Source organism: Salvelinus namaycush, chromosome 7, assembly GCF_016432855.1.
Source record: "Salvelinus namaycush isolate Seneca chromosome 7, SaNama_1.0, whole genome shotgun sequence".
NCBI classification, from domain to species: domain Eukaryota; kingdom Metazoa; phylum Chordata; class Actinopteri; order Salmoniformes; family Salmonidae; genus Salvelinus; species Salvelinus namaycush.
In genome coordinates, this window is record NC_052313.1 from 58,613,622 (window position 1) to 58,641,104 (window position 27,483).

General features: G+C 48.0%; 2 protein-coding genes across 5 annotated transcripts in view; both read right to left on the minus strand.

The window, feature by feature from the left end:
• LOC120051524 (kinesin heavy chain-like) overlaps nt 1-6,072 on the minus strand; it is a 40,995-nt gene extending 34,923 nt beyond the window's left edge. The window contains exons 1-2 of the mRNA XM_038998445.1: nt 5,948-6,072; nt 2,308-2,402 (exon numbers count right to left, since the gene is read on the minus strand). Coding sequence (XP_038854373.1) covers nt 2,308-2,402; nt 5,948-6,072 — 220 coding nt within the window. The remainder of the gene's footprint in view (nt 1-2,307; nt 2,403-5,947) is intronic.
• Nucleotides 6,073-6,748: 676 nt separating this feature from the next.
• LOC120051525 (methyl-CpG-binding domain protein 5-like) lies at nt 6,749-26,959 on the minus strand. Of its 4 annotated transcripts, XM_038998447.1 has the most exons (11): nt 26,521-26,950; nt 24,527-24,714; nt 24,217-24,365; nt 23,888-23,990; nt 22,984-23,164; nt 20,064-22,547; nt 17,670-17,920; nt 16,081-17,427; nt 12,540-12,613; nt 11,131-11,206; nt 6,749-9,678 (listed from the first exon to the last, which is right to left on the minus strand). In XM_038998447.1, the coding sequence occupies exons 3-11, from the start codon at nt 24,336-24,338 to the stop codon at nt 9,616-9,618; spliced, it is 4,701 nt and encodes a 1,566-aa protein (XP_038854375.1). In that variant the 5' UTR covers nt 24,339-24,365; nt 24,527-24,714; nt 26,521-26,950; the 3' UTR covers nt 6,749-9,615. The 4 variants fall into 4 exon arrangements, with proteins under 4 accessions (XP_038854375.1, XP_038854374.1, XP_038854377.1 ...); XM_038998446.1 differs by having other exon boundaries at nt 24,217-24,714; nt 26,891-26,959; XM_038998449.1 differs by lacking the exons at nt 6,749-9,678; nt 11,131-11,206; nt 12,540-12,613 and adding an exon at nt 14,187-15,809 and having other exon boundaries at nt 24,217-24,714.
• Nucleotides 26,960-27,483: the final 524 nt, after the last annotated feature.

The window sequence follows — 27,483 nt, forward strand, 5'->3', positions numbered from 1 at the left end:
TCTGGGCTTAGCCTACCTTCAACAACCTGTCTGGGGTTAGTCTACCTTCAACAACCTGTCTGGGCTTAGCCTACCTTCAACAACCTGTCTGGGGTTAGTCTACCTTCAACAACCTGTCTGGGGTTAGCCTACCTTCAACACTCTGTCTGGGGTTAGCCTAACTTCAACAACCTGTCTGGGGTTAGCCTATCTTCAACAATCTGTCTGGGGTTAGCCTACCTTCAACACTCTGTCTGGGGTTAGTCTACCTTCAACAACCTGTCTGGGGTTAGTCTACCTTCAACAATCTGTCTGGGGTTAGCCTACCTTCAACAACCTGTCTGGGGTTAGTCTACCTTCAACAACCTGTCTGGGGTTAGCCTACCTTCAACAATCTGTCTGGGGTTAGTCTACCTTCAACACTCTGTCTGGGGTTAGCCTACCTTCAACAACCTGTCTGGGGTTAGCCTACCTTCAACACTCTGTCTGGGGTTAGCCTACCTTCAACAACCTGTCTGGGGTTAGTCTATTTTCAACAACCTGTCTGGGCTTAGCCTACCTTCAACAACCTGTCTGGGGTTAGCCTACCTTCAACAACCTGTCTGGGCTTAGCCTACCTTCAACAACCTGTCTGGGCTTAGCCTACCTTCAACAACCTGTCTGGGGTTAGTCTACCTTCAACAACCTGTCTGGGGTTAGCCTACCTTCAACAACCTGTCTGGGGTTAGCCTACCTTCAACAACCTGTCTGGGGTTAGCCTACCTTCAACAACCTGTCTGGGGTTAGCCTACCTTCAACAACCTGTCTGGGGTTAGCCTACCTTCAACAACCTGTCTGGGGTTAGTCTATCTTCAACAACCTGTCTGGGGTTAGCCTACCTTCAACAACCTGTCTGGGGTTAGCCTACCTTCAACAACCTGTCTGGGGTTAGCCTACCTTCAACAACCTGTCTGGGGTTAGCCTACCTTCAACAACCTGTCTGGGGTTAGCCTACCTTCAACAACCTGTCTGGGGTTAGTCTACCTTCAACAACCTGTCTGGGGTTAGCCTACCTTCAACAATCTGTCTGGGGTTAGCCTACCTTCAACAACCTGTCTGGGGTTAGTCTACCTTCAACAACCTGTCTGGGGTTAGCCTACCTTCAACAACCTGTCTGGGGTTAGCCTACCTTCAACAACCTGTCTGGGGTTAGTCTACCTTCAACAACCTGTCTGGGGTTAGCCTACCTTCAACAATCTGTCTGGGGTTAGCCTACCTTCAACAACCTGTCTGGGGTTAGTCTACCTTCAACAACCTGTCTGGGGTTAGTCTACCTTCAACAACCTGTCTGGGGTTAGCCTACCTTCAACAACCTGTCTGGGGTTAGTCTACCTTCAACAACCTGTCTGGGGTTAGTCTACCTTCAACAACCTGTCTGGGGTTAGCCTACCTTCAACAACCTGTCTGGGGTTAGCCTACCTTCAACAACCTGTCTGGGGTTAGCCTACCTTCAACAATCTGTCTGGGGTTAGCCTACCTTCAACAACCTGTCTGGGGTTAGTCTACCTTCAACAACCTGTCTGGGGTTAGTCTACCTTCAACAACCTGTCTGGGGTTAGTCTACCTTCAACAACCTGTCTGGGGTTAGCCTACCTTCAACAACCTTTCTGGGGTTAGCCTACCTTCAACAATCTGTCTGGGCTTAGCCTACCTTCATCAAACTGTCTGGGGTTAGCCTACCTTCAACAACCTGTCTGGGGTTAGCCTACCTTCAACAATCTGTCTGGGGTTAGCCTACCTTCAACAACCTGTCTGGGGTTAGTCTACCTTCAACAACCTGTCTGGGGTTAGCCTACCTTCAACAATCTGTCTGGGGTTAGTCTACCTTCAACAACCTGTCTGGGGTTAGCCTACCTTCAACAACCTGTCTGGGGTTAGTCTACCTTCAACAACCTGTCTGGGGTTAGCCTACCTTCAACAATCTGTCTGGGGTTAGCCTACCTTCAACAACCTGTCTGGGGTTAGCCTACCTTCAACAACCTGTCTGGGGTTAGCCTACCTTCAACACTCTGTCTGGGGTTAGTCTACCTTCAACAACCTGTCTGGGGTTAGTCTACCTTCAACAACCTGTCTGGGGTTAGCCTACCTTCAACAACCTGTCTGGGGTTAGTCTACCTTCAACAACCTGTCTGGGGTTAGCCTATCTTCAACAACCTGTCTGGGCTTAGCCTACCTTCAACAACCTGTCTAGGGTTAGCCTACCTTCAACAACCTTTCTGGGCTTAGCCTATCTTCAACAATCTGTCTGGGGTTAGCCTACCTTCAACAACCTGTTTGAGGTTAGCTTACCTTTAACAATCTGTTTGGCACAGGCATCGTAGACCTGCTCCTGGGCTGTGTTGGGAGGCAGGACGCGGTCAAAGACATATGGTTTACCCTGTCCAGAACAGACAAAATGCACAGTGATTACAGAGCTCTATGGGAAAGAGGTCATGGGTAAATGGGAGCTCAATACCACCTCATACTGCATTCTCTCTAACAACACTATATGAATGGTAATCAATAATCAATAGCAGAGCTTGTGAATGGTAATCGGTAATCAATAGCATAGCTTGTGAATGATAATTAATAATCAATAGCAGAGCTTGTGAATGATAATTAATAATCAATAGCAGAGCTTGTGAATGGTAATCGGTAATAAATAGCAGAACTTGTGAATGATAATTAATAATCAATAGCAGAGCTTGTGAGACAATTACAATAGAGCTACAAGCAGCTGGTTTGATCAACACTATCCAGCCTGGTCTATGGGGACGGACACAACACAGGACTCCCTCATTTGACAACCAGCCTGTCAGCAGCTGAGCTGTCTGCAGGCTACAGGAGAACGAGGAGACGTCTGTACCAGCTGAGCTGTCTGCAGGCTACAGGAGAACGAGGAGACGTCTGTACCAGCTGAGCTGTCTGCAGGCTACAGGAGAACGAGGAGACGTCTGTACCAGCTGAGCTGTCTGCAGGCTACAGGAGAACGAGGAGACGTCTGTACCAGCTGAGCTGTCTGCAGGCTACAGGAGAACGAGGAGACGTCTGTACCAGCTGAGCTGTCTGCAGGCTACAGGAGAACGAGGAGACGTCTGTACCAGCTGAGCTGTCTGCAGGCTACAGGAGAACGAGGAGATGTCTGTACCAGCTGAGCTGTCTGCAGGCTACAGGAGAACGAGGAGATGTCTGTACCAGCTGAGCTGTCTGCAGGCTACAGGAGAATGAGGAGAGGTCTGTACCAGCTGAGCTGTCTGCAGGCTACAGGAGAACGAGGAGATGTCTGTACCAGCTGAGCTGTCTGCAGGCTACAGGAGAACGAGGAGACGTCTGTACCAGCTGAGCTGTCTGCACCAGCTGAGCTGTCTGCAGGCTACAGGAGAACGAGGAGATGTCTGTACCAGCTGAGCTGTCTGCAGGCTACAGGAGAACGAGGAGATGTCTGTACCAGCTGAGCTGTCTGCAGGCTACAGGAGAACGAGGAGATGTCTGTACCAGCTGAGCTGTCTGCAGGCTACAGGAGAATGCATTGATGTCTGTAACAGCTAACAGGCCTACTGCTTTAAACAGAGGCTTTTGTTCTTTCTCTGGTACTAAAGTGATTCATGTGAGATCTCATAGGCCTTCATAATACACAACTGTATTAGGCCTCAATTTCATATTATATTCGGTAAATATGTGGTATACAGTGTACTTCCTTAACACACACACTGACACAATGTTTCATTATGATGGCAGGCAGGCAACCTTATGCATAATACATGAACACTGAACGGGTGTTGAGCAAGGGGAGGAGCATAATGACGAGATACTGTTACCAGACAGACAAGCTATTGTAATGAGAGCTCTGTAGGCCTTCTGTACAGAAGACTTTTTAATAAAATGCTGCACTTGAGCATGCAAAATAAGACCTTTAGTTCTTATGTAGATGTTTTGTGAGAATCTATGTCGATACTTGCTTGTCGAACGTCTTATTCCAAATTCATGGGCATTAATATGGAATTGGTCCTCCCTTTGCTGCTGTAACAGCCTCTCCACTAGATGTTGGAACATTGCGGCGGGGATTTGCTTTTATTCAGCCACAAGAGCATTAGGGAGGTCGGGTACTGATGTTGGGTGAATAGGCCTGGCTCGCAGTCAGTGTTTCAATTCATCCCAAAGGTGTTTGATGGGGTTGAGGTCAGGGCACTGTGCAAGCCAGTCAAGTTCTTCCACACCATCTCACAAACCATTTCTGTATCGACCTTGCTTTGTGCACGGTGGCATTGTCTTGCTGAAACAGGAAAGGGCCTTTCCCAAACTGTTGCCACAAAGTTGCAAGCAAAGGATAATCTAGAATGTCATTGTATGCTGTAGCGTTAAGATTTTCCTTCAATGGAACTAAGGGGCCTAGTCCGATGCATGAAAAACAGCCCCAGACCATAATTCCTCTTCCACCAAACTTTACAGTTGGCACTATGCATTCGGGCAGGTAGTGTTCTCCTGGCATCCGCCAAACCCAGATTCGTCAGTCGTGCTGCCAGATGGTGAAGCGTGATTCATCACCCCAGAGAACGCATTTCCACTGCTCCAGAGTCCAATGGCGGCGAGCTTTACATCACTCCAGCCGAGGCATGGCATTGCAGATGTTGATCTTAGGCTTGTGTGCGGCTGCTCGGCCATGGAAACCCATTTCATGAAGCTCCCAACAAACAGTTCTTGTGCTGCCGTTGCTTCCAGAGGCAGTATGGAACTCAGTAGTGTGTGTTGTAACCGAGGACAGACGGTTTTTTAAGCGCTACTCGCTTCAGAGGTTCTGTTCTGATAGCTTGTGTGGCCTACCACTTCACGGCTGAGCTGCTGTTGCTCACAGATGATTCCACTTCACAATAAAAGCACTTACAGTTGACCGGGGCAGCTCTATTAGGGAAGAAATTTGACCAACTGACTTGTTTGGAAGGTGGCATCCTATGACAGTGTCACTAAGCTCTTCAGTAAGGCCATACTACTGCCAATGTTTGTCTATGGAGATTGCACGGCTACGTGTTCGATTTTACACACCTGTCAGCAACAGGTGCGGCTGAAATAGCTGAATCCATTCATTTGAAGGGATGTCCACATACTTTTGTATATATAGTGTATATTGATTAGGCAGGTGATGGGCACACAGAGCGTAAGGCTGGAGAAGTGCATGTCTCCCTTGCCACTAGCTGATAACCTGAACTTGAAGAATCATTCAAGCCAAGCCAGTCATCCAACTACTGTACTGTAATCCCTAGACATCAATTTAACAGGCTTGCCACTTTTAAATGAGTAACATTAAATAAATCCTATTAGATCCAATCCAATCAATACATTCAAAGGTATAGGCTGCGTGTGCTTTATGTTAGTAGAATGAGAGGAAATGCCTTATGCGGTTATTTTCCTATGATGAGTGCTTCCATTCACCACAGGTGACAGAGAAGAACAGTATGTTAGCCACCTGGAATCTGCCATCTCAGCAGAGTGAATACCGCATAACAGCAGTGTCAAAGCACAATCTGCCTCTCTGGCAACAGCCCCGGGTCCCTGTCTCTCTCTGGCAATGGCCCAGGCCCTGTCTGACAACAATTCCCAATGCTCCATCTCAGGCCATCAACTGCCGCTGGAGATAGCTACAGCGCAACACAATCAAAACATGTAGGCTACCAACAAATGCTCTGCAAAGGGTCACAAGCATTTTTTGGGATGTTTGTGGAAGTTGCCACATATTTTTTTTTAAACAAAAATCTATAGGCTACAATCCAATGTGCTGCGTGTAAAGATTGTCAATACATTGGGCGCTCTATTGGAAATGCTCACTGCATTGCACATTTCCTCTGCGCGTTTTGCTGGTGTTTCAGTAGTCTAGTCGTGGCAACAATAAACCTACCTACACAAGCAACGTTATATTCAGCAGATAAATTAACTATTATATGCGGCACTTACAGTTATAACCACGGTGTCGTCTTCTTTAAATTTGGGGATGTATTTGTCTCCTCTTGTTATTTCGGATTCATTTAGTGGCCTGAATCGGCACATTACTTTCACGCCGTATTCGGCTGCAGCATCCGCCATGGTTGCGTTCTATCCAGGCAAGCAGATTTCCAGATCAACTTTGATCCGCGGATGGTTTTAATCTGTTGAATGATTGTAAGTAAACCAACGCGTACTTCACTCAAAGTGCCTCTATTTCGCTACGCCGTGGGTATTCAGTTGAGACAAGTGAAATCAACTGCAGTCGTCTTTTCCGATCAGAATGCAAAATATTGGTCCGGAGACAGTCTTGGATGAAAAAAAATATCAAAATCCTACAAAAATATAATTTACAAGGGGATAGGTAAAGCCTATCCTTCAGAAGAGACGAGTGGCGCGGAGTTGAGAAACCCCCGCATCGTCCTGCACGTTGCTCTGCGCTCTTCTCTTCCACACTGCATCAGCATCAGTACCACTCCCCTTCCCCCTTCCTCCTCCTCCCCCGGGCTGGGGCCCAGCATCTCGCTGCTCTATCCTCGAAATAACAGCTAGAGGTCAGTATTTAACCCTAAAAGGAAATGTATTGGTTTCAAATTTGAAATTCTATTGCCCATCAATGGAAAAAACTACTACCTGCAATTAATTGCAATATATTTAAATTCCGTTTGATAGCATGTGATGATTGGATCAACTTCAACTTTAAAAACAGTATCATGTGTATCAGTACATAAAAGTTCAATAAGAAGAGTGCACTTAAATGCCAAATAATTCAAGTAGGAGTGACCAGTTTTTAATATCTTAAACATCTGTGCAACATTGTTGAAATGTTACATCACTGTATGACCTGTAATGTTTACAATATTTACAAAATAAAAAAAGGCTGCTTACATGAAATAATAGAAAACGCCAAACAATGAGAAAATATGGGACTTCACACTATTTGTCCTAGCACCCACAATGCAACAAATGACATCAAGTGCACAACATACTTTACAAAGTAGTCTACTTTTGTAAAGTATACACACACACACACACGTGAGAAAACTTAGTTACATGTGGAAAAACCAACACTGACAACAGCAACATGTTAATAACATACAAATAAAGATTCTAAGAGCAAGCAAGGGTAAGAAAAACAGCACACACACACAGATAGCTCCAAAAATAAAATACACACACACACGTGTGAAGAAATTGGGCTGCACTGACCATTTGACCGGCAACAGAAAGGTAAAAGTGAAAAGACATTATACAACATGGGGTTTGAACATGAGACTGACTGGGTCTCTAGGTCATTGCACAAGGGCAGAATGAACTTTACCCGAAATAGTTCGTGTTCTCTTGACTGCTCTCAAGAGTTTTTGTGATAAGCTTCATTAAAAGCATGAATACTTTTCTAGAAGTAGAGTGAAATACTTTTGTCTGGAGTGAATTACAGTTGATCCATCTAGACATGGTTTGTAACATGAACGGTTACACAGTTTTTAAAATATTTATTTTAAAAGATTGACATTCTGAAGTTGATTTAGTGATTTATGATGTAACTTATTTGTATTGCACACAACACGCTGTAGTGAATATAACAAGTCTGTTTTCAATGGGGCCATAAAAAGCATCCAAATCTCATCAGCACAAAACGTAGTGAAGCAGTTGTATGTGTGATGACAGTCTCCAATTAACACACTTCTATTGAAATTCTATTCAGTAGTGATTTCTCCACCAATGTAAACAACTCCACGACAGCACTGACAGGGCTCGGCCTGAAGGGCCAAATGATCACTTCTTTCCATACCAAGATAACATACTGCATATTATCCATTTTAAACATTTCTTCTATCCTTTAAACTATTATTGTACTATCTGCGCTGATTTGAATGAATAATTTAGGTTGTTTAAAAGTTGATTCAGGATTTTTTTTTAAAGACAGAAGGCTGTCTAAATATATAGTGAAGCCTTTTCAGACCTAAGCATGGTCCCCAGAGACTGTGGAGATACGCAACCTTAACTTTCTGGAAGGAGGCAGTCAATGACCTCTTCAGGACATGTCGACATGATCTACTGTAACAAACACTACAGTAGAAATAGCTAGCAGAAGGGAAAAACACAGTAGTACACAACGGCAAGGGATCCAAAAATAACACATTTTAAATCAAACTGGAAAACAGTCAGGTTAATGGCTAAACTGAATACAGCATATAGGCTATTCCTGTGTAAAAGAAACACGTAAGGCTTTGAGTTTTTAACTCTCGGTTGTATTATTGCCATCTAGAATATTGTAAAGCTTAAAATAAATATGAAATACTGTACATAAATAATTTATAACAAATAAACTACACATAAGGCCCCTAAATTGTAGGATGAACTCTTTTCCACCATTTTACCTCAGGCAGTTAGTGTTATTTTCACAATCCACTCTTACGTCAGAATAATATACTGCATCTATGCTTTTCAAGGTTGGTTACGCGATCTAAAGCTATAGCTCTGTGATAAAATGATGACACTATTTGAAAATGATAAAGAAAAATAAATCACATCAAAAAGAAAATTAAATTGCGCAAAAACAGCTGACTAGTATTTGACAACTTAGTCTGTGGTTTTAGTAGGTTGAGATCCTGGAATTAGAAGGATGCTTCATTCCAATCATCCTTTTTCTATGGTACCGTAGAAACAGAATGCCTTTCAGCTGGTAAAGGTCACTCTGTTTTTAAAACACATAAATGAACAAACACTTAGTGGTGTTGAAGTAATGCCTGTTTCTCCTGGGTCTGTATTCATAAAGCGTCTCAGAGTTGGGAGTGCTGAACTAGGATCAGTCTAGCCCTTTTTAGATCCTAATCAATAAGATGATGTGGACAAGGGGGGGGGGGGGGGGGGCTGATCGTAGTGATGAGCCAGTGATGATCTAGTAGCAGGCCCCTCTCTGTATATGTAATCGTATTCATTATAATATAAAAAGGTTCAACTGATCCTAGATCAGCACTCCTACTCCTCGAATGCTTTCTGAATACAGACCCTGCTTTTCAATACAATAAACAGCATGTCTACATTATAACCATATAAAAGCTTTAGGCTGTATCTTGTCTTTATTTGTCCCTTGCATACAGTCATAATGACTGTGTATGTATTGAATAAAAACCAAGACATTGGTGCACTTCTTCTGCTGCTGCTTTGTACAATACAAGTTCAAATGTGCATTAAGTATGTTGTACATTACCATTGTACAATATTTACATACATTTCTTAATATTCATGAAATCTTCCGTATTACCTATATACATATTGAAAATGTATCAGAAATATTTGGACTGTCTATTTTCTTTAAAATGTACTATTTTTCTTCTATTTATCAGTTTTTTAAATATGTTATTCTAGAAAAAATACTTCTCATTCAGCTAGCTGTAGACAAATTACAACCGTTGTTTTTTACAGTTGAAATTCAAAACTGTAATATTTTTGTTTGGCTTTTCCAGTACTTTCAATGTCAGTCAGCTAGGGAGGTCGTGGGACGATAATGTACCACTACTATCCATATTGTAGCACCTGGTTGGAGTTCAAAGGTCGCGGCGGGGCGGTCTGAACTGTTGTTCCAAGGCTGGGTACTGGCTAGATACTGGACTGTCATTAGCTGACCAAACACATTCAATGTTATCTGGAGATCTTTCTCCTCTTGGGCTTCACCTGTCTGTCTCTGGAAGGGATCTGATGAACCTGAGGACAGGGAAGACATAATACATTAATGCATAACCAGGGCTCTAATTTAACTGGCTGGTTACAGCCCTGAATGCTGATTGGCCGAAAGTCATGGTATAATCAGACGGAATACCACAGGTATGACATTACTTTTTACTGCTCTAATTATGTTGGTAACCAGTTTATAATAGCAATAAGGCACCTCGGGGGTTTGTGATATATGGCCAATATACCACAGCTAAGGGCTGTATCCAGTCTCTCCGAGTTGCGTCGTGCCTAAGAACAGCCCTTAGCCGGTGTATCCTGGCCACATACCACACCCCCTGGGGCCTTGTTGCTTAAATGTAACCCTAACATTTAAATAACATTTAACTTTTAGCCTTAACCCGAACCCTAACTTTTAACCTTAACATTTAACCCTAACCTAAGGACAGAGAAGACAATAGAAGACCTATTAATACCAACCAAACACCACAGTCTCTGTTGGCTTGTGCGGCTAGTAGCGTACATTCTACAGTGTTTAATAGCACCTGAGTTCAGACAGAACTCCACAGACATCCTAATCTGACTAAGCTGTCCTCTTTTCCACTCAAAGTGTCTGGTTTCATATTTAGCCTGTCTGAATTCAGAGGAAAGGCAGCAAGATGCATTATTAACAGCACAGTGAATCCTTTTCAAATTGAAATGTGGTGCTGGTTGAGGGGTTGTTGCAGCTTGTTTATGTAATCCTCTGACTGGGGGGTGTGTGTGTGTGGTGTCTCCCGGCTGACACAGAGACAGCCCTTTGATCAACAGTGGCTGTAGTCTTAACTCTGCTCAGCTTAGCCTGGGGGACAGTCTAGAGAGGGAGGGAGGGAGGGAGGTAGGTAGGTGAGGGAGACAGGAGGGGCAGAGGGAGAGAGGAGGAGGGGAGAGGTAGAGGGGCAGAGGGAGAGAGGAGGAGGGGAGAGGTAGAGGGGCAGAGGGAGAGAGAAGGAGGGGAGAGGTAGAGGGGCAGAGGGAGAGAGGAGGAGGGGAGAGGTAGAGGGGCAGAGGGAGAGAGGAGGAGGGGAGAGGTAGAGGGGCAGAGGGAGAGACAAGGAGGGGAGAGGTAGAGGGGCAGAGGGAGAGAGGAGGAGGGGAGAGGTAGAGGGGCAGAGGGAGAGAGGAGGTGGGGAGAGGTAGAGGGGCAGAGGGAGAGAGGAGAGGTAGAGGGGCAGAGGGAGAGAGGAGAGGGAGAGGGGCAGAGGGAGAGAGGAGAGGGAGAGGGGCAGAGGGAGAGACAAGGAGGGGAGAGGTAGAGGGGCAGAGGGAGAGAGAAGGAGGGGAGAGGGAGAGAGGAGGAGGGGAGAGGTAGAGGGGCAGAGGGAGAGAGGAGGTGGGGAGAGGTAGAGGGGCAGAGGGAGAGAGAAGGAGGGGAGGGAGACAGAGGAGAGGCCATCTGGGAGAGCATGGTGTTCTAATCTTTCTAGATGGTACTTGTATACTCACAGTCCCTGACATCTTGTCCAGCTCACTCATGGCCTCATGTATAGCAGCTTCTAAATGATTATTCAACTTCCCAGCTCTGTTGGGAACAATGAAAACAAAATCATGTTTCAGAAACATCAATAAGTCCACACCTAAACACTCAGCATTTTCTTTTTCGCTTTGGACAAAAATATGAATAGATTTGTTCAACTCTGCCTCCTGCTACGGAAGGATAAAGTATGCAATTATAACATGAGCTGTAAGCAATGAGACTGACTGTGGTCCAGGTACATTTTACACAACATTGAGGGAGAACAGCTAAGGTGAGGTAAGTGCTGTGTGTGTGTGTGTGTGTGTGTGTGTGTGTGTGTGTGTGTGTGTGTGTGTGTGTGTGTGTGTGTGTGTGTGTGTGTGAGAACAAGTGCAGTGGAGGAGGTTTTTCATCATCAGGGGATAATGACTAGCCAGCCAGGGCATCATCAGGGGGTAATGACTAGCCAGCCAGGGCATCATCAGGGGGTAATGACTAGCCAGCCAGGGCAGCACCAGGGGGTAATGACTAGCCAGCCAGGGCAGCACCTGGGGGTAATGACTAGCCAGCCAGGGCAGCACCAGGGCATCATCAGGGGGTAATGACTAGCCAGCCAGGGCATCCAGGGGGTAATGACTAGCCAGCCAGGGCAGCACCTGGGGGTAATGACTAGCCATGCAGGGCAGCACCAGGGCATCATCAGGGGTAATGACTAGCCAGCCAGGGCAGCACCAGGGAGTAATGGCTAGCCAGCCAGGGCAGCTTCTGGGGGTAATGACTATCCTGACAGGGCAGCATCAGGGGTAATGACTAGCCAGCCAAGGCATCATCAGGGGGTAATGACTATCCTGCCAGGGCAGCACCAGGGGGTAATGACTAGCCAGACACGGCAGCACCAGGGGTAATGACTAGCCAGCCAGGGGAGCACCAGGGCATCATCAGGGGTAATGACTAGCCAGCCAGGGCATCATCAGGGGTAATGACTAGCCAGCCAGGGGAGCACCAGGGCATCATCAGGGGTAATGACTAGCCAGCCAAGGCATCATCAGGGGGTAATGGCTAGCCAGCCAGGGCAGCAGCAGGGAAGCAGCAGTCCCCAAAACACCTTATTCAGTGCACTACTTTTGACCAGGGCTCAGAGTGGGACAGAGAGTACAGACAGGTGATTCAGTAGTCAGTGGTATTAACCTCTCAGCACAGAGCAGCCAGCCAGGATGGAACTAACCTGTTCCATCAACATTCTAGAATGGAATTCCACTCTTAAAATAGAGCAAATAAAACACATCCGTTCACCTTTTTAAACACAGGAGAAACTGGTTCCACATACGTGATGATGTAAATATGATGTAAATAATCACAACATGTACAGTGCCATCCATCCTACAGCAATATAACTTACTTTCTGTTCCTCTTGGTCGCTCTGTCGAGGGCCTCTAGGTCATGTGTTAGTGTTTTCAGCTTCTCTGGCTCCACCTGGGGTAATAACAGATGTCAGACAGTGTGTTCAGCTTCTCTGGCTCCACCTGGGGTAATAACAGATGTCAGACAGTGTGTTCAGCTTCTCTGGCTCCACCTGGGGTAATAACAGATGTCAGACAGTGTTTTCAGCTTCTTTGGCTCCACCTGGGGTAATAACAGATGTCAGACAGTGTGTTCAGCTTCTCTGGCTCCACCTGGGGTAATAACAGATGTCAGACAGTGTGTTCAGCTTCTCTGGCTCCACCTGGGGTAATAACAGATGTCAGACAGTGTTTTCAGCTTCTCTGGCTCCACCTGGGGTAATAACAGATGTCAGACAGTGTTTTCAGCTTCTCTGGCTCCACCTGGGGTAATAACAGATGTCACACAGTGTTTTCAGCTTCTCTGGCTCCACCTGGGGTAATAACAGATGTCAGACAGTGTTTTCAGCTTCTCTGGCTCCACCTGGGGTAATAACAGATGTCAGACTGTGTTCAGCTTCTCTGGCTCCACCTGGGGTAATAACAGATGTCAGAGTGTTTTCAGCTTCTCTGGCTCCACCTGGGGTAATAACAGATGTCAGACAGTGTTTTCAGCTTCTCTGGCTCCACCTGGGGTAATAACAGATGTCACACAGTGTTTTCAGCTTCTCTGGCTCCACCTGTGGTAATAACAGATGTCAGACAGTGTTTTCAGCTTCTCTGGCTCCACCTGGGGTAATAACAGATGTCAGACAGTGTTTTCAGCTTCTCTGGCTCCACCTGGGGTAATAACAGATGTCAGACAGTGTGTTCAGCTTCTCTGGCTCCACCTGGGGTAATAACAGATGTCAGACAGTGTGTTCAGCTTCTCTGGCTCCACCTGGGGTAATAACAGATGTCAGACAGTGTGTTCAGCTTCTCTGGCTCCACCTGGGGTAATAACAGATGTCAGACAGTGTTTTCAGCTTCTCTGGCTCCACCTGGGGTAATAACAGATGTCAGACAGTGTTTTCAGCTTCTCTGGCTCCACCTGGGGTAATAACAGATGTCAGACAGTGTTTTCAGCTTCTCTGGCTCCACCTGGGGTAATAACAGATGTCAGACAGTGTTTTCAGCTTCTCTGGCTCCACCTGGGGTAATAACAGATGTCAGACAGTGTTTTCAGCTTCTCTGGCTCCACCTGGGGTAATAACAGATGTCAGACAGTGTTTTCAGCTTCTCTGGCTCCACCTGGGGTAATAACAGATGTCAGACAGTGTGTTCAGCTTATCTGGCTCCACCTGGGGTAATAACAGATGTCAGACAGTGTGTTCAGCTTATCTGGCTCCACCTGGGGTAATAACAGATGTCAGACAGTGTGTTCAGCTTCTCTGGCTCCACCTGGGGTAATAACAGATGTCAGACAGTGTGTTCAGCTTCTCTGGCTCCACCTGGGGTAATAACAGATGTCAGACAGTGTGTTCAGCTTCTCTGGCTCCACCTGGGGTAATAACAGATGTCAGACAGTGTGTTCAGCTTCTCTGGCTCCACCTGGGGTAATAACAGATGTCAGACAGTGTTTTCAGCTTCTCTGGCTCCACCTGGGGTAATAACAGATGTCAGACATTGTTTTCAGCTTCTCTGGCTCCACCTGGGGTAATAACAGATGTCAGACAGTGTTTTCAGCTTCTCTGGCTCCACCTGGGGTAATAACAGATGTCAGACAGTGTGTTCAGCTTCTCTGGCTCCACCTGGGGTAATAACAGATGTCAGACAGTGTGTTCAGCTTCTCTGGCTCCACCTGGGGTAATAACAGATGTCAGACAGTGTTTTCAGCTTCTCTGGCTCCACCTGGGGTAATAACAGATGTCAGACAGTGTTTTCAGCTTCTCTGGCTCCACCTGGGGTAATAACAGATGTCAGACAGTGTTTTCAGCTTCTCTGGCTCCACCTGGGGTAATAACAGATGTCAGACAGTGTGTTCAGCTTCTCTGGCTCCACCTGGGGTAATAACAGATGTCAGACAGTGTGTTCAGCTTCTCTGGCTCCACCTGGGGTAATAACAGATGTCAGACAGTGTGTTCAGCTTCTCTGGCTCCACCTGGGGTAATAACAGATGTCAGACAGTGTGTTCAGCTTCTCTGGCTCCACCTGGGGTAATAACAGATGTCAGACAGTGTGTTCAGCTTCTCTGGCTCCACCTGGGGTAATAACAGATGTCAGACAGTGTTTTCAGCTTCTCTGGCTCCACCTGGGGTAATAACAGATGTCAGACAGTGTTTTCAGCTTCTCTGGCTCCACCTGGGGTAATAACAGATGTCAGACAGTGTGTTCAGCTTCTCTGGCTCCACCTGGGGTAATAACAGATGTCAGACAGTGTGTTCAGCTTCTCTGGCTCCACCTGGGGTAATAACAGATGTCAGACAGTGTGTTCAGCTTCTCTGGCTCCACCTGGGGTAATAACAGATGTCAGACAGTGTGTTCAGCTTCTCTGGCTCCACCTGGGGTAATAACAGATGTCAGACAGTGTGTTCAGCTTCTCTGGCTCCACCTGGGGTAATAACAGATGTCAGACAGTGTTTTCAGCTTCTCTGGCTCCACCTGGGGTAATAACAGATGTCAGACAGTGTTTTCAGCTTCTCTGGCTCCACCTGGGGTAATAACAGATGTCAGACAGTGTGTTCAGCTTCTCTGGCTCCACCTGGGGTAATAACAGATGTCAGACAGTGTGTTCAGCTTCTCTGGCTCCACCTGGGGTAATAACAGATGTCAGACAGTGTTTTCAGCTTCTCTGGCTCCACCTGGGGTAATAACAGATGTCAGACAGTGTTTTCAGCTTCTCTGGCTCCACCTGGGGTAATAACAGATGTCAGACAGTGTGTTCAGCTTCTCTGGCTCCACCTGGGGTAATAACAGATGTCAGACAGTGTGTTCAGCTTCTCTGGCTCCACCTGGGGTAATAACAGATGTCAGACAGTGTGTTCAGCTTCTCTGGCTCCACCTGGGGTAATAACAGATGTCAGACAGTGTGTTCAGCTTCTCTGGCTCCACCTGGGGTAATAACAGATGTCAGACAGTGTGTTCAGCTTCTCTGGCTCCACCTGGGGTAATAACAGATGTCAGACAGTGTTTTCAGCTTCTCTGGCTCCACCTGGGGTAATAACAGATGTCAGACAGTGTTTTCAGCTTCTCTGGCTCCACCTGGGGTAATAACAGATGTCAGACAGTGTGTTCAGCTTCTCTGGCTCCACCTGGGGTAATAACAGATGTCAGACAGTGTTTTCAGCTTCTCTGGCTCCACCTGGGGTAATAACAGATGTCAGACATTATGTTGGGTCTAAGAATAGGACCAAAAGCCTGACTAGGTCCCATCAACATGACCCTCATGTCTAAAGAGCTCAGAAGTAGTGATCGCCGACAGTTATTTTCATCTAAAAAGGTACAAAAGTAAAGTCAATAGTGAAAGAAAACTAGATTTGTGGGTGTGTATTTTTCTTTCACCTCTCTCCGAAGACATCTCACCTTGCTGTCCTCTATGAGCTGCAGGCGGCCATGGTGGTGATGGTTGTGCCCCGCCTCCTCCCCTGACAGTTTACCAGGCCAGGATGGGAACCCTTTAAAGCCCTGTCCCCAGACCAGATCCCCCATGTTAAACGTCCTGGGTCTATAGTGGAGCATCTCTGACGAGGGGCTGTCCGGCTGCCTCAGGTCCTCCTCGCTGCTCAGGGACTTGGTGTCAGACGGGCTGGGGGCACAGCCTCCGTTGAAGTGACCGTTGTAGTGGCCCACGTACTCTTTAACCAACGGACCCTCCAGGCTGGTGGAGGAGCTGGGAGACTGGTCGTCCCCGGTTAGGTCCCCCTGTCTGGGGGGGCCGAGGGGGTCAGACACACCGTACCCCCGTAGAGAGAACTGGACCTGGGGGGGTCCGACGCCACCTCCGTTCATATGGGCGCATCTCTCCACAGTCTGATCCAACCTCTCTTTGTAGTTAACGATGTTCACGGCCGTCCGGTTGCAGTTGTTGAAGCGGTTGAATCCATCCTCCAGGAAGGCCTTGTCTGAGGGGACGGGGAGAGAGTGGTGGTGACCTTCGTGGGGGGCGCTGTCGGCTGGACAGGAGGGTGCAGGAGCTAGACTCCCAGGTCTCTCCATACAGGGGCTGCTGCGGACATGAGTGGAGCACTCTAGGAACTCCTCACCACCCCATGCCGTGTGACCTCTGTCCAGACTTCCAGGGTACCCAGTCTCGCCTTCCCACTGCCCCCTGGGGGTGCCATGGCCTGGGGATCTGAAGTAGTCCTGGTGGGAGGCCTCTGGAAGTGCTCCCTGACCCTCGGGGATGCTAACAGTACTCTTCCCCTGACCAGAGTTCTTCCGGGGCCGTCCTGCTCTGACCTGCCTGGGTCTGGGCTGTTGGCTCAGGGTCGGTGTCTGCTCCCCCTCCTGGTGCGCTACCCGCTGGCCACTATGGCTGACTACAGCATGGCTGTGAGGGAGGTTGTGGTTGATGCTGACCGGCTCCCCTACGGAGTTAGTGAAGGCAGTCATGGTGCTGAGAGTAGGTACAGGGCTGGACTGGGTAGTGCCACTAACCGTGGTGGTGATGACTACATGCATTCCTTTACTGGCAGCATCCACCACAGCCCTGTAGATGGCGTCTACAGACTCCACCCCTCCGCTGGGTAGCCTATCAGAGCCGTGCATCCCTGGGGGAAGCCCCTCTCCCTGTGTCTGCTGCATCCCCCGTTGGCTGACACCAAACTGGGTGTGTGACAGCATCCCCTGAGACTCAGGAAGTGATGTCATACCGGACTGAGAGATCATCTGTGAGTGAGGGACTGAAATGCTGTTGTCTGGCAAACACCCCTGAAACAACACAGACAAAGTTCATTGAGAGAAAAGGAAAACGTGTCATTATCACTCCTAGCATGTCAGAGAATCCACAACTATTGGGGCCTTTTGAGGAGGACGGAATGTATCATGTAGATCGTCCACCCGTAGTGAAGAGTGAATCAGATAATCTTGTCATCTCTATTCATTCTATTTCTATCTGCAACATTCAGAGCATTTCACATCACTGAACACACCCTTCAAATAGACAGACTAACCTGGAAGTTCTGGAACAGGCAGGCCATAGGGTGGGAGTTGGAGGAGTTGTTGTTTTCAGGGAAGCCAGGTTGCTGTGAGCCCTGGTAGCCAGGAGGGAGGCCCTGCATGGCCCGCTGAATGCCCTGATGAAGCTGCTGCTGCTGGGCATGATGCTGCTGGAACACCTGGGTACCACCACCACTGCTGGAGCTGTTGATGACGTGGGGCTGGAGGCTGGCCATGCTGCAGTTCACTAGGTTAGATGGGTCTCCTGTTGGGGTGGAAGAATAATACTGTTTATTGTTATTTTCAAATCAGGGGAATTCCACACTTTAACTGCCTGGAGAAGACAGGTCAGAGGGGTAAATCAATTCTGAACAAAATGATGGAAGAAGAGTGGGAAGATGGAAATTCTTGTAATTGAATGAATAAACTGGAGAGCCCGATGGCATAGGCTGTAGTACTGTGTTCCACAGTGAGCGGAGGTCTAGTTCCCTCCTCTCACTAGCTCCCCTCCTCCCACGAATCTAGCTCCTCTCCTCCTCGCACTAGCTCCCCTCCTCACTAGCTCCCCTCCTCTCACTAGTCTAGTGCCTCTCCTCACTTGCCTCTCCTCCTCTCATCAGTCTTGCTCCTCTCCTCCTCTCACCAGTCTAGCTCCTCTCCTCCTCTCACCAGTCTTGCTCCTCTCCTCCTCTCACCAGTCTTGCTCCTCTCCTCCTCTCACCAGTCTTGCTCCTCTCACCAGTCTTGCTCCTCTCCTCCTCTCACCAGTCTAGCTCCTCTCCTCCTCTCACCAGTCTTGCTCCTCTCCTCCTCTCACCAGTCTAGCTCCTCTCCTCCTCTCACCAGTCTTGCTCCTCTCCTCCTCTCACCAGTCTAGCACCTCTCACTAGTCTAGCTCCTCTCCTCCTCTCACCAGTCTAGCTCCTCTCACCAGTCTCACCAGTCTAGCTCCTCTCCTCCTCTCACTAGCCTCTGCCTCAGCCTTGCCTCTGCCTCTCCTCCCCTCTCACTAACCTCCCCTCCTCCTCTCCACCCCCCACTAGCCTCCCCTCTCACTCGCCTCCCCTCTCACTCGCCTCTGCCTCCCTAGCTCCTCCCCTCACTAGCTCCTCTCCTCCCCCCACTAGCAGCCCCTCTCCCTCGCCTCTCCCTCCCACTAGCCTCCCCTCGCACTAGCTCCCCCTCTCACTAGCCTCCCCTCACTGGTCGAGCTCCTCTCCCCCTCTCACTGGTCGAGCTCCTCTCCCCCTCTCACTGGTCGAGCTCCTCTCCCCCTCTCACTGGTCGAGCTCCTCTCCCCCTCTCACTGGTCGAGCTCCTCTCCCCCTCTCACTGGTCGAGCTCCTCTCCCCCTCTCACTGGTCGAGCTCCTCTCCCCCTCTCACTGGTCGAGCTCCTCTCCCCCTCTCACTGGTCGAGCTCCTCTCCCCCTCTCACTAGCCTCCCCTCCCCTCCCCTCCCACTAGCCTCCCCTCCCACTAGCCTCCCCTCCCCTCCCACTAGCCTCACCTCCCCTCCCCTCCCACTAGCCTACGCTGTGCTCAGCCAGTGTGGCTGCACTGCTATGATATAGTGGTGATGGTTGCCGGGGAGGTTGCTATGGGAACGGTGTGATTGGTGGTGCTGTCTGAGCCGTGGCTTATTTCAGAGGTTGCAGCCTGGGAGAAGACTGGGGGTTGAGGAAGGGATGTGATTTAATGGCCTAGGCAGGGGGATGGGGTCAGAGGCAGGGCTGGATGGTGGTGGCTGGGGAGGGGGAGCTGTCTGGGCATGAGGTAGGGGAAGAGAAGTGCTTGATTGGAATGAACCCATCTAGGGAGATAGGCTAGCAGTCCACAAAGAGATGAAAGATAGCCACTAGGCTTCCTGAGGAACATATGCCATATCTTATAGTATCTAGCATTGTTTCCTGCTATAGTGTTCACACAACAGTAGGCCAAATACAGCCATGTGCAACACAGTGGGCCAAAGGAACAAATGATCTATTCAGCTAGGCCTATATCAGAGCAGACACATACTAGGGCTAATGAAGGAACACAACCCTTCTCCAAAGGCTTCACCCAGGCCTCCATTCAGAAGCCAGCGTTACTATAGCTACCAGCCAGCTCACACCAGCTCTTCACTATATCTGGTCAAGAGCTCGTTTCTTAAAAAGGAGGGAGAAAAAAATATCTGTTTTCATGTTATTCTGCCACTGAGCTGAGCACTGCAACTAGCATGCTAATAAAGAGAGAAGCTTGAATGATTATACAAACATGAGGGCCAGCCTCTCAACGTACACTCTCTAGGAGAGACTAAAGATTGTCATTCAACTCAAAGGCCATCTAGGTGGATTTACCAAACTCACACACCATCACAGAGCAAAGCACGATCGTGGAACAAAGTGTGTGTTTCTCTCAGTGGCTCACCTGGCTCAGAGATGGTTGGACCACAACTCCCATCATTGTTGCCGAGTGTCCTTCCTGACATAATAGTCCGTCCCAGCGCAGCGTGAAGGTGGCTGTGCTGCTGCTGATGTGGATGTTGACTTGGGTGGGACAGTGGTGGTGGGTTAGTGTTAGGATGGTGGCTCAGGGGCATGTTCCCTGGGCCAAGGCCCACTTGTCCACCGGGCCCCAGAGGGCCACAGTTCACCAACGAATTGGCCTGGATCTGGTTCATCAACCCTGGGAACCGAGGGCTGTGAGAATGAGGGCCTCCAGAGTCCATACTCCGGCAGTACATACCTTGACCCTCCCCTTGGCCTAGCATCCTCTGTTGGGCCAGTAGGTTCTGCTGCTGGGAGGCTCCAGGAGGCATGACCCCAGCCACATCGCTGTAGTGCATCTGACCAGGTCCTGGGGGGCCTACAGGGCCTTGGTGCTGGTTATGGTGGTTGTTGTGGTTGCTCATGGACTGAAGCAGCTGGGCCATGGAGGTGTTGGTCGGTAGGCCCCCAAGCCGGGCCACTTTCCTCAACTGTTCTGCTGAGCTTGGTGGTGGTAGCCTGGGACCTGGACCTCCACCCATGTTAGGAGGCTTGTTGAGCATGTTGAAGACCATGCTGTCGTGGTGGTTGAGGGGGTTGTTGGGCGGTGGTGGGCCTGGCGGCTGCTGCTTGCGCTTACGGAGCAGGGGGTCTCCTCTGTCTCTCTGCTGGGCCATGAGCTTGTCCCGGAGGGCAGCCCGACCGCTCTGGCCCCCTGCTGCTGCTGCTTCCGCAATGGAGGGCATGGTGGAGTTAGGGGGAAGCATGGGGTTTAAAGTGCTGCTACTGGGCCTCTCTATGCCGCTGAGAGGGCCGCTGGGATGCCCAACTCCACTACTACCACCATTACCATCAACCCTACCTGGGCCTCCACCTCTACTGCCAGTCTCACTGCTGTTGTCACCATGTTTGTTTTGATTTGCTAGCTGTGCTTTGGCTGCTGCTGACAGTAGGCTGCTGGCGGGGAAGGAGGCAGCATTCTGCTGGTTCACGATCTGGTTCAGGGGCATCCCTAACAGACCTGGGTGGTTCTGTCCCTTCTGGTTCTGGGCCTGGTGAGGAGCAGCGATGGAGGGGCCAGAGGAGGTGGCAGGGGGGTACATGCCGGGGTTGTTGTGCTGGGTGTTGATAGCGTTCTGGTTACTCATCTCAACCAGTAGCTGACTGGGTAGGTCTTTGTACTGGTGGAGTGGGTGTGAGTCAGGCTTGGCAGAGGGGCTGGAGGGCATGTTAATGGGCATGGTGGGCCGGGGGGAGCGAGGAGGAACTTTCATCCCGCCACACGGACCCTGATTGGGGCCTGAGGGCAAGGCAAAGCTCCCGTGGTCCGAGGAGGTGGAGGAGGAACGGGAGCGCTGGGGAGAGGCCTCCATCCTGCTGCCCAGGACAGGGCCTGACATGTGGACTGGGGAGGTGACGGGGGAGGGGGACATGGAGGTGGTTATGGAGGTCTGATGTTGAGTCCTCTGCATGTGACCTCCGTGGCTGTGGCCCACTGGGCTGGGTTTGACAGTGGGAAGAGGGAGGTTGCTTGGCAAGGGGACGATGGCGGGAGGAGGGTGGTTGTTCATGTTTACATTCATCATTGGTACCTGAGAGGAGTGGACACTAGGTTGGAAGTTGGAGTTTGTTTTGGAGTTTGTCTGGCTGATACTGATGCTAGGCTTGCTGGGGATGGGGTCTAGGATGCCTAACGGGTCCTTTTCAGAGGTCATCTGCTTTTTCTGGAGGGTGCAGGAGGGAGGTATGGCAGACGGGGGGCCAGGGTGTGGGGCGCTGGGCTGTGTATTGAGGTGAAACGGTGCTCGTATGGAAATATCCATACTGGGGGATCTGGGGAAGTTACACACAGGCTTCTTCATCATGACTGGGCTTTTGGCAGTGGCGGTAGGGGAGAGGGGTGTGCTATTCCTTCCTGCCATAGCGCAGGACGTCTGGGTCCCAGCCGGAGAACCGTGGAGGAGCATCCCTGGTGGGGAGAGAGGCGTTCTGTTGGCCCCGTGGATGGGGCTGGAGCTGGTGGCTCCAGGGAAGCCACATAGGTTGTTTCTAAACCCATCTGGGCTCCCCAGAGGATCAGACCTGAGGCTAGGGGAGAGTGGTGACCCGTCCCTGGGCCCATAGAGCTGGGAGCCGTGGCCCCCTGGACTCAGCATGCTACCATAGCCAGAGCAGTACGAAGACCTGGGCCCAGGCTCACTGCTCAGTCTCTGCTGTCTGTTGGGATAACCAGGGTAAAGCTCTAGCTGCTGGGGTGGATCTCCTAGCTCTTGGGGAAAGTGCCGGTGACCTGCTGCAGCCGCCATCATCATTTTGAAAGGGTTCTTGCAGTTCGGAACCACAGAGTTGAGTAGCAGTGACTGGTGAGATTTATTCCGTATTGCTCGGGGATTCGTGGAATGTGACGGGACCATTGATGTTGAACCTGAGGGGGAAGATAAGTGAAATTAGTGTTAAAGCTGAAATCTGCAATAGAGGAAACAGCACCACTGTTTGCCTTAGGACATCTGTTATTGCTTTTGTTGATGAAACAGAAGAGGAGATCATCACTATGGAGAGAAAAAAAAGACTTGATTGTTCTCTCTCTCATGCAATGTCAGAGTGAAATAAACAGTGTTTGTTGTTTGAAGCATCATCTGTGTTTTTGTGATACCGCAAAGAGACGTAGCAGTTTCACCATTACGGATTCCAGCTTTAAAACATTGAAAGTGTATAATGCCACTGTGAAGCCAATTTCAAAATGGCCACCTTTTTTTCTGACCTTGATCTATATTACCCATGAAACAGTCAGAAATCTGAGAGAAATGTATCATTGGAAAACAACCAAAACAGTAGTGATACACAGTCACCAGGATACTTACTTGTACCTCCACCAGGACTGGTAAGAGTCAGAGCAGGGTGTGGCAGCGCCATAGTTTTGTGTAGAGTGGCCACAGCCAGCAGCTTTCTCTTATGGATACACAGCTTGGTGACGTCTTCATCTGCCCTCACGTCCTCTGCCGTCCTCTGTTTAATGGCAGCTCCCGGATCAAAGTTAAACACCTGAGGAAAGGAGAGTCAGCTCTCTGTTACCTGGCCTGTCTTGGTGAAAGGAGCGGCGTTTATCCACAAGGAAGTACATAAAGTAAACATCAGTAAAAAATGGAACGTCCGCTACTTGTCAGGTCATATCCTCCTCCAAGCCTCCTGCTTCTCCAGAAGACTACATCACATTTGCATATGAATACATATTGGCCTTGCCTTGAATATGAACGCAGTTCCCTGCCCGTCTCCGTTTCAATATAACGCAACACACAAAAAAAGTATAAATTAACACTGTATGCAGCAGAAAATATAGCCTACTATATGATGTTTTTTTAAATATAACCTGCTATATGTGGGAAAACAACCTATGTTTAATTGAATACCTGGGTTTAACAAAACTGTTCATTGCATCACTCAGGAGTAAACCTTCATCTCTACCCTTAAAAGGGATACTTCGGGATATTGTAAATGAGGCCTGATACTTCCCCAGAGTCTGATAAACTTGTGGATACCAGTTTTATTTCTCTGCGTGCGGTTTGAATGAAGTTGCCTACTAGCACAATTGCTAACTCTGCTAGCATGCTGACTCTGGGGAAGTAGATAAAGGGCCTTGTTGACAAAATCCCAAAGTATGCCTTCAAGCTTTGTGTGGTGTTTCTTTGGCAGCTACGCATTCAGAGTCAATTTAGGTTAGCTAAAGACTGAGACAGACAGGACAACCAAGATGGTTAGTTAACGTACCTTTGGGAGGATGAGTGGGCACTCCAGGCCACACTTGCAGGTCCCGTCTGTGAGCAGGTAGCTCTTCACCTGGTCTAGACAGGACAGCACCGAGCCACTGGGACTGGAGGTTACAAACCAAAACAAATGTTTAGAAGAAAAACATTTATCGTCCAATATACATGAGTGTCTCATAAGGAAATGTATCTGTTGCTTTATCCCAACCTCTCTGAAAGAAACACACAGGTTGGATAGATGATACTAGCAACCAAGACTGTTGGTTACAAACCAAACAGAAGTGCATTATTGTGGCATCATTACAAAAAACAGAGCACTGCAATGGGTCTTACCTGATGTAGAGGACTCCATTAGTTGGATCCACCTTGCGATGCCAGCCAATAGGGACCTGGACAGGGGCTGTATGCCCCACCCCCTCTGAGACCCCTCCCTTACAGTCCTTTCCTCCATTCATTGTTCTAGTTGGTTTAGTACACAACACCTTAAAGCATATCACACATCAACCAGAGACTTCAGAGTACATGGCATCTTTGTCTTCCAATAAAGAGGACTTTGCAGTGCACTACAATTTCACTCTCAAAGTTGGATGAAGTATGGGCTGGGGTCAGTGTGATGTGAGGCAAGCTCACTGTGAATCCTAACCTTTGAGACCCTTCATAGTTTTACTACTGAATACCAACGAGATTTCCATATTTGTCTCGGTCATTCAGAGCCATAGACACTGAATCCGATTCAGAGAGACTGGGGCAACAGATGGAACCAGGAGTGGCTCATGAAGACATGCTAGGGGTTCCTTCTGGGGTAGGTTATTTGAGGGATTCCCATGGTTCCTGATTGGGAAAAATAAAGAAAAGTATTAGAAAACATTGTTGCATGACATCAACCAACATTTACACAAAACTACCTGCAACAACAAACTGAAAGGTTTGTGTATGTGCAGTGGTTGTAGCCTACATTCATGTTATGTCCAATTCAGACCTACCTGACCTACCCACCATTATCTAACGGTGCAGATTTAACATCAGTTTGATCCACTGAATAATTCCTTGCAGACAAGTTCTGTCAAAGATATAGGAGTGGCACTCCGGGGGTGTAAATGTATTTTCTAAAGACCAAGAATCATACTATTGTTGTGTGGCCATGCGTTGGCCTTGACTGTCAAAAGGCTCAGTGCTATACTGTCACAGGCTACTAATCCAAGCCCTTGTGTGCTGACTCATAACTGTCCCTGTGTAGGGATGGAGGGAGGGTGAGAGCTAAAGAGGCAACACAAGCATCAGGTTCTATCTGGAGTCAAGGTATGGGCGGACGGGTGGAGAGGCGCCCAGGGTCACAACAAGCAGATGGGAAGAGAGAAGGATCTGTATTATATGATGTAGCTATGATAGGGACCTGATGCATCTCTGCTTGGCACTCAGCATTAAGGAGATTGATTGAGGGTAAGGCCCTGCTATAGACTAGCGTCCTGTCCAGGAGGTGTACGTATACATCAAGCTGCCTCACAATACAGAACCAGGAGATGAGCCGCCCCACTTGCACAAGCCAAGGCTACTTACTTATGATAGTTGATTATGTAAAACCTCTATTCACTGTCAAAGAATACCTAATCGTCTGTATGGAAATCGTCATGCCAAAAACACTGAATATGACAGGGCTAATACATCTATGACAAATCTCCTGTGTGAGGATTTGATTTGGTGAAAGATCTACTGGCTGAACCTCTGGAATGTCATGGGGCTGACATCAGACTGGGCCCATTTTGGGTTGCAGAAAAGCAACGACCCATTTATGACAGCAGGCATAATGGCATTGCACAGCTCTCTGTGAGTGAAGTGCTGCATTTCCACAATATATTTTGAGAAATGACAGCAGGTAGCTCACTGACTCTTATAAAACTGACAACCACACGAAGATGAGGAAAAAACAGACACACACCTGTACAGCTGCGAAACTAGGCTATTGTTAATAATTGGCACGATCTGTGATGGCAAATTATGGCACCAAAGAAATCTGAAATGCCCAATCAAATGGCTTGTTGAAATGGCTCGATCAATGCATCACATAGCATAACGTTACTGTACATAGAGCACTCCTTTTCGTCTGCAGAATCAAAAAGGTCTAGCTACTATAAATTATTACAAGTTAGCTAGCTACCCAGATAACGTTAGCTAGCTTTGGGGGACATAGAGTTTTTATCTAGCTAACGTTAGCCAGATAGTGACAGTTGGCTACCTTGCCAACTGAACTACCTGCATAACTAGCTACTAAACTAGCATATCAGCTGATATCCAACGTTACTTAACCTAGCTAGCTAACGTTAGCTACAAAAAAATCAACATGTTTACTGGTAGGTGGGTGATATCTAGTCACCTGATATTAGCTCACTAACAGTTAGCTAACTCTTCGGTCTAACGTTAAAGTCAATATAAGACGGTTGTTTTAACGAAGAAAAACAACCTCTAGCGGGCCTTATTTAGCCCACCGATAATGACTAGCTATCTAACGTTAGCTAGTAGACAGCTAGCCAAACATGATTTTTTGATGGCAGGCTAGGTAACCAACTTAGCTAAGCTAGCAGAATGCTAATGCTAGTAAGTAGCTAACGTTAACCGAAAATGAATTGTAAATAAACATACCCGTGTAATCTAACACAAACTCCAAAACATTCACATGCCTTTAACGATATTCCACTGTACGAAAAAAGTATATCCCGAATTGAAATGTCGAAGTTTTTATCGTAACTGGGGAGCGTTGAGCGTATTTTCCTATGTGAAACGTCTCCAGCTAGGGACGAGGCAGAGACAGGCCAGTGAAAGAATAGCTGAGAAGAAGGTTGCTTTGCAAAGACAGGAGCTTTTGAGATTCCAATCTTATAGCCTAAAAAAACGTTTTTCCATCTTTTCGAGTATCAAATGATTCCTTGAAAGTCCATGGTGGCTGAAATAGTATATTTCAACTCCCTCCAATTTGCTTCTGGCCCTTTAAAAATACAAATAAAAAGCCTACCCATCAAATGTCTCGGCTGGTTCTCCCTAGGCTTGGGATAAAGATGGAGTGCTTTACTGCTCCTGCGCCTCAGAGAGATGACGAGAGAGCTAGAGAGCACAGCGTTAGCGCAATTCGGAATCCTTGGGACGTCCTTACCCTAAACTCTAAACCTTTGCCTTTTTTGCCTTTGCCTTTTTTCATTGCCTTTTTTTGCCTTTGCCTTTTTTCTTGCCTTTTTTCATGGCCTTTTTTGCCTTTGCCTTTTTTGCCATTTTTGCCTTTGTCCTTTTTTAATAATATTTTTTTACTTTTTTCCCCCAGACATTATTTATTTGTTAATTTGTTTATTTTTGACAACATCAAACTTTTTTTTATTTTTTTAATTCATAATACAAAAATCAACTTACAACCTTTGCCTTTGTCCTTTTAAATTGTAACTTTAAAGGGGTGACGTCAGAATTGGGATGTCCCAAGGATTCCATTTCGTATTTTCCGAGAGCACAGTGGGGGGAGGTGTGTTTCTCTGACAGGACTAGAGCAAAGAGCAAAATCAAGAAACACATCGTGTTACACAACTATGGAACCCAACAGAAAAGTGTCTGTCCAGATAT

What these genes read in the sequence shown, in the direction of transcription:
- LOC120051525 (XM_038998446.1), bottom strand. Translation starts at nt 24,338, where the DNA reads ATGAATGGAGGAAAGGACTGTAAGGGAGGGGTCTCAGAGGGGGTGGGG. An exon ending in CAGTCCTGGTGGAGGTACAA is followed by an intron (nt 22,548 to 22,983) that starts GTAAGTATCCTG and finishes CTTCCCCCTCAG; the next exon opens with GTTCAACATCAATGGTCCCG. An exon ending in AGCTCATAGAGGACAGCAAG is followed by an intron (nt 12,614 to 16,080) that starts GTGAGATGTCTT and finishes TTATTACCCCAG; the next exon opens with GTGGAGCCAGAGAAGCTGAA.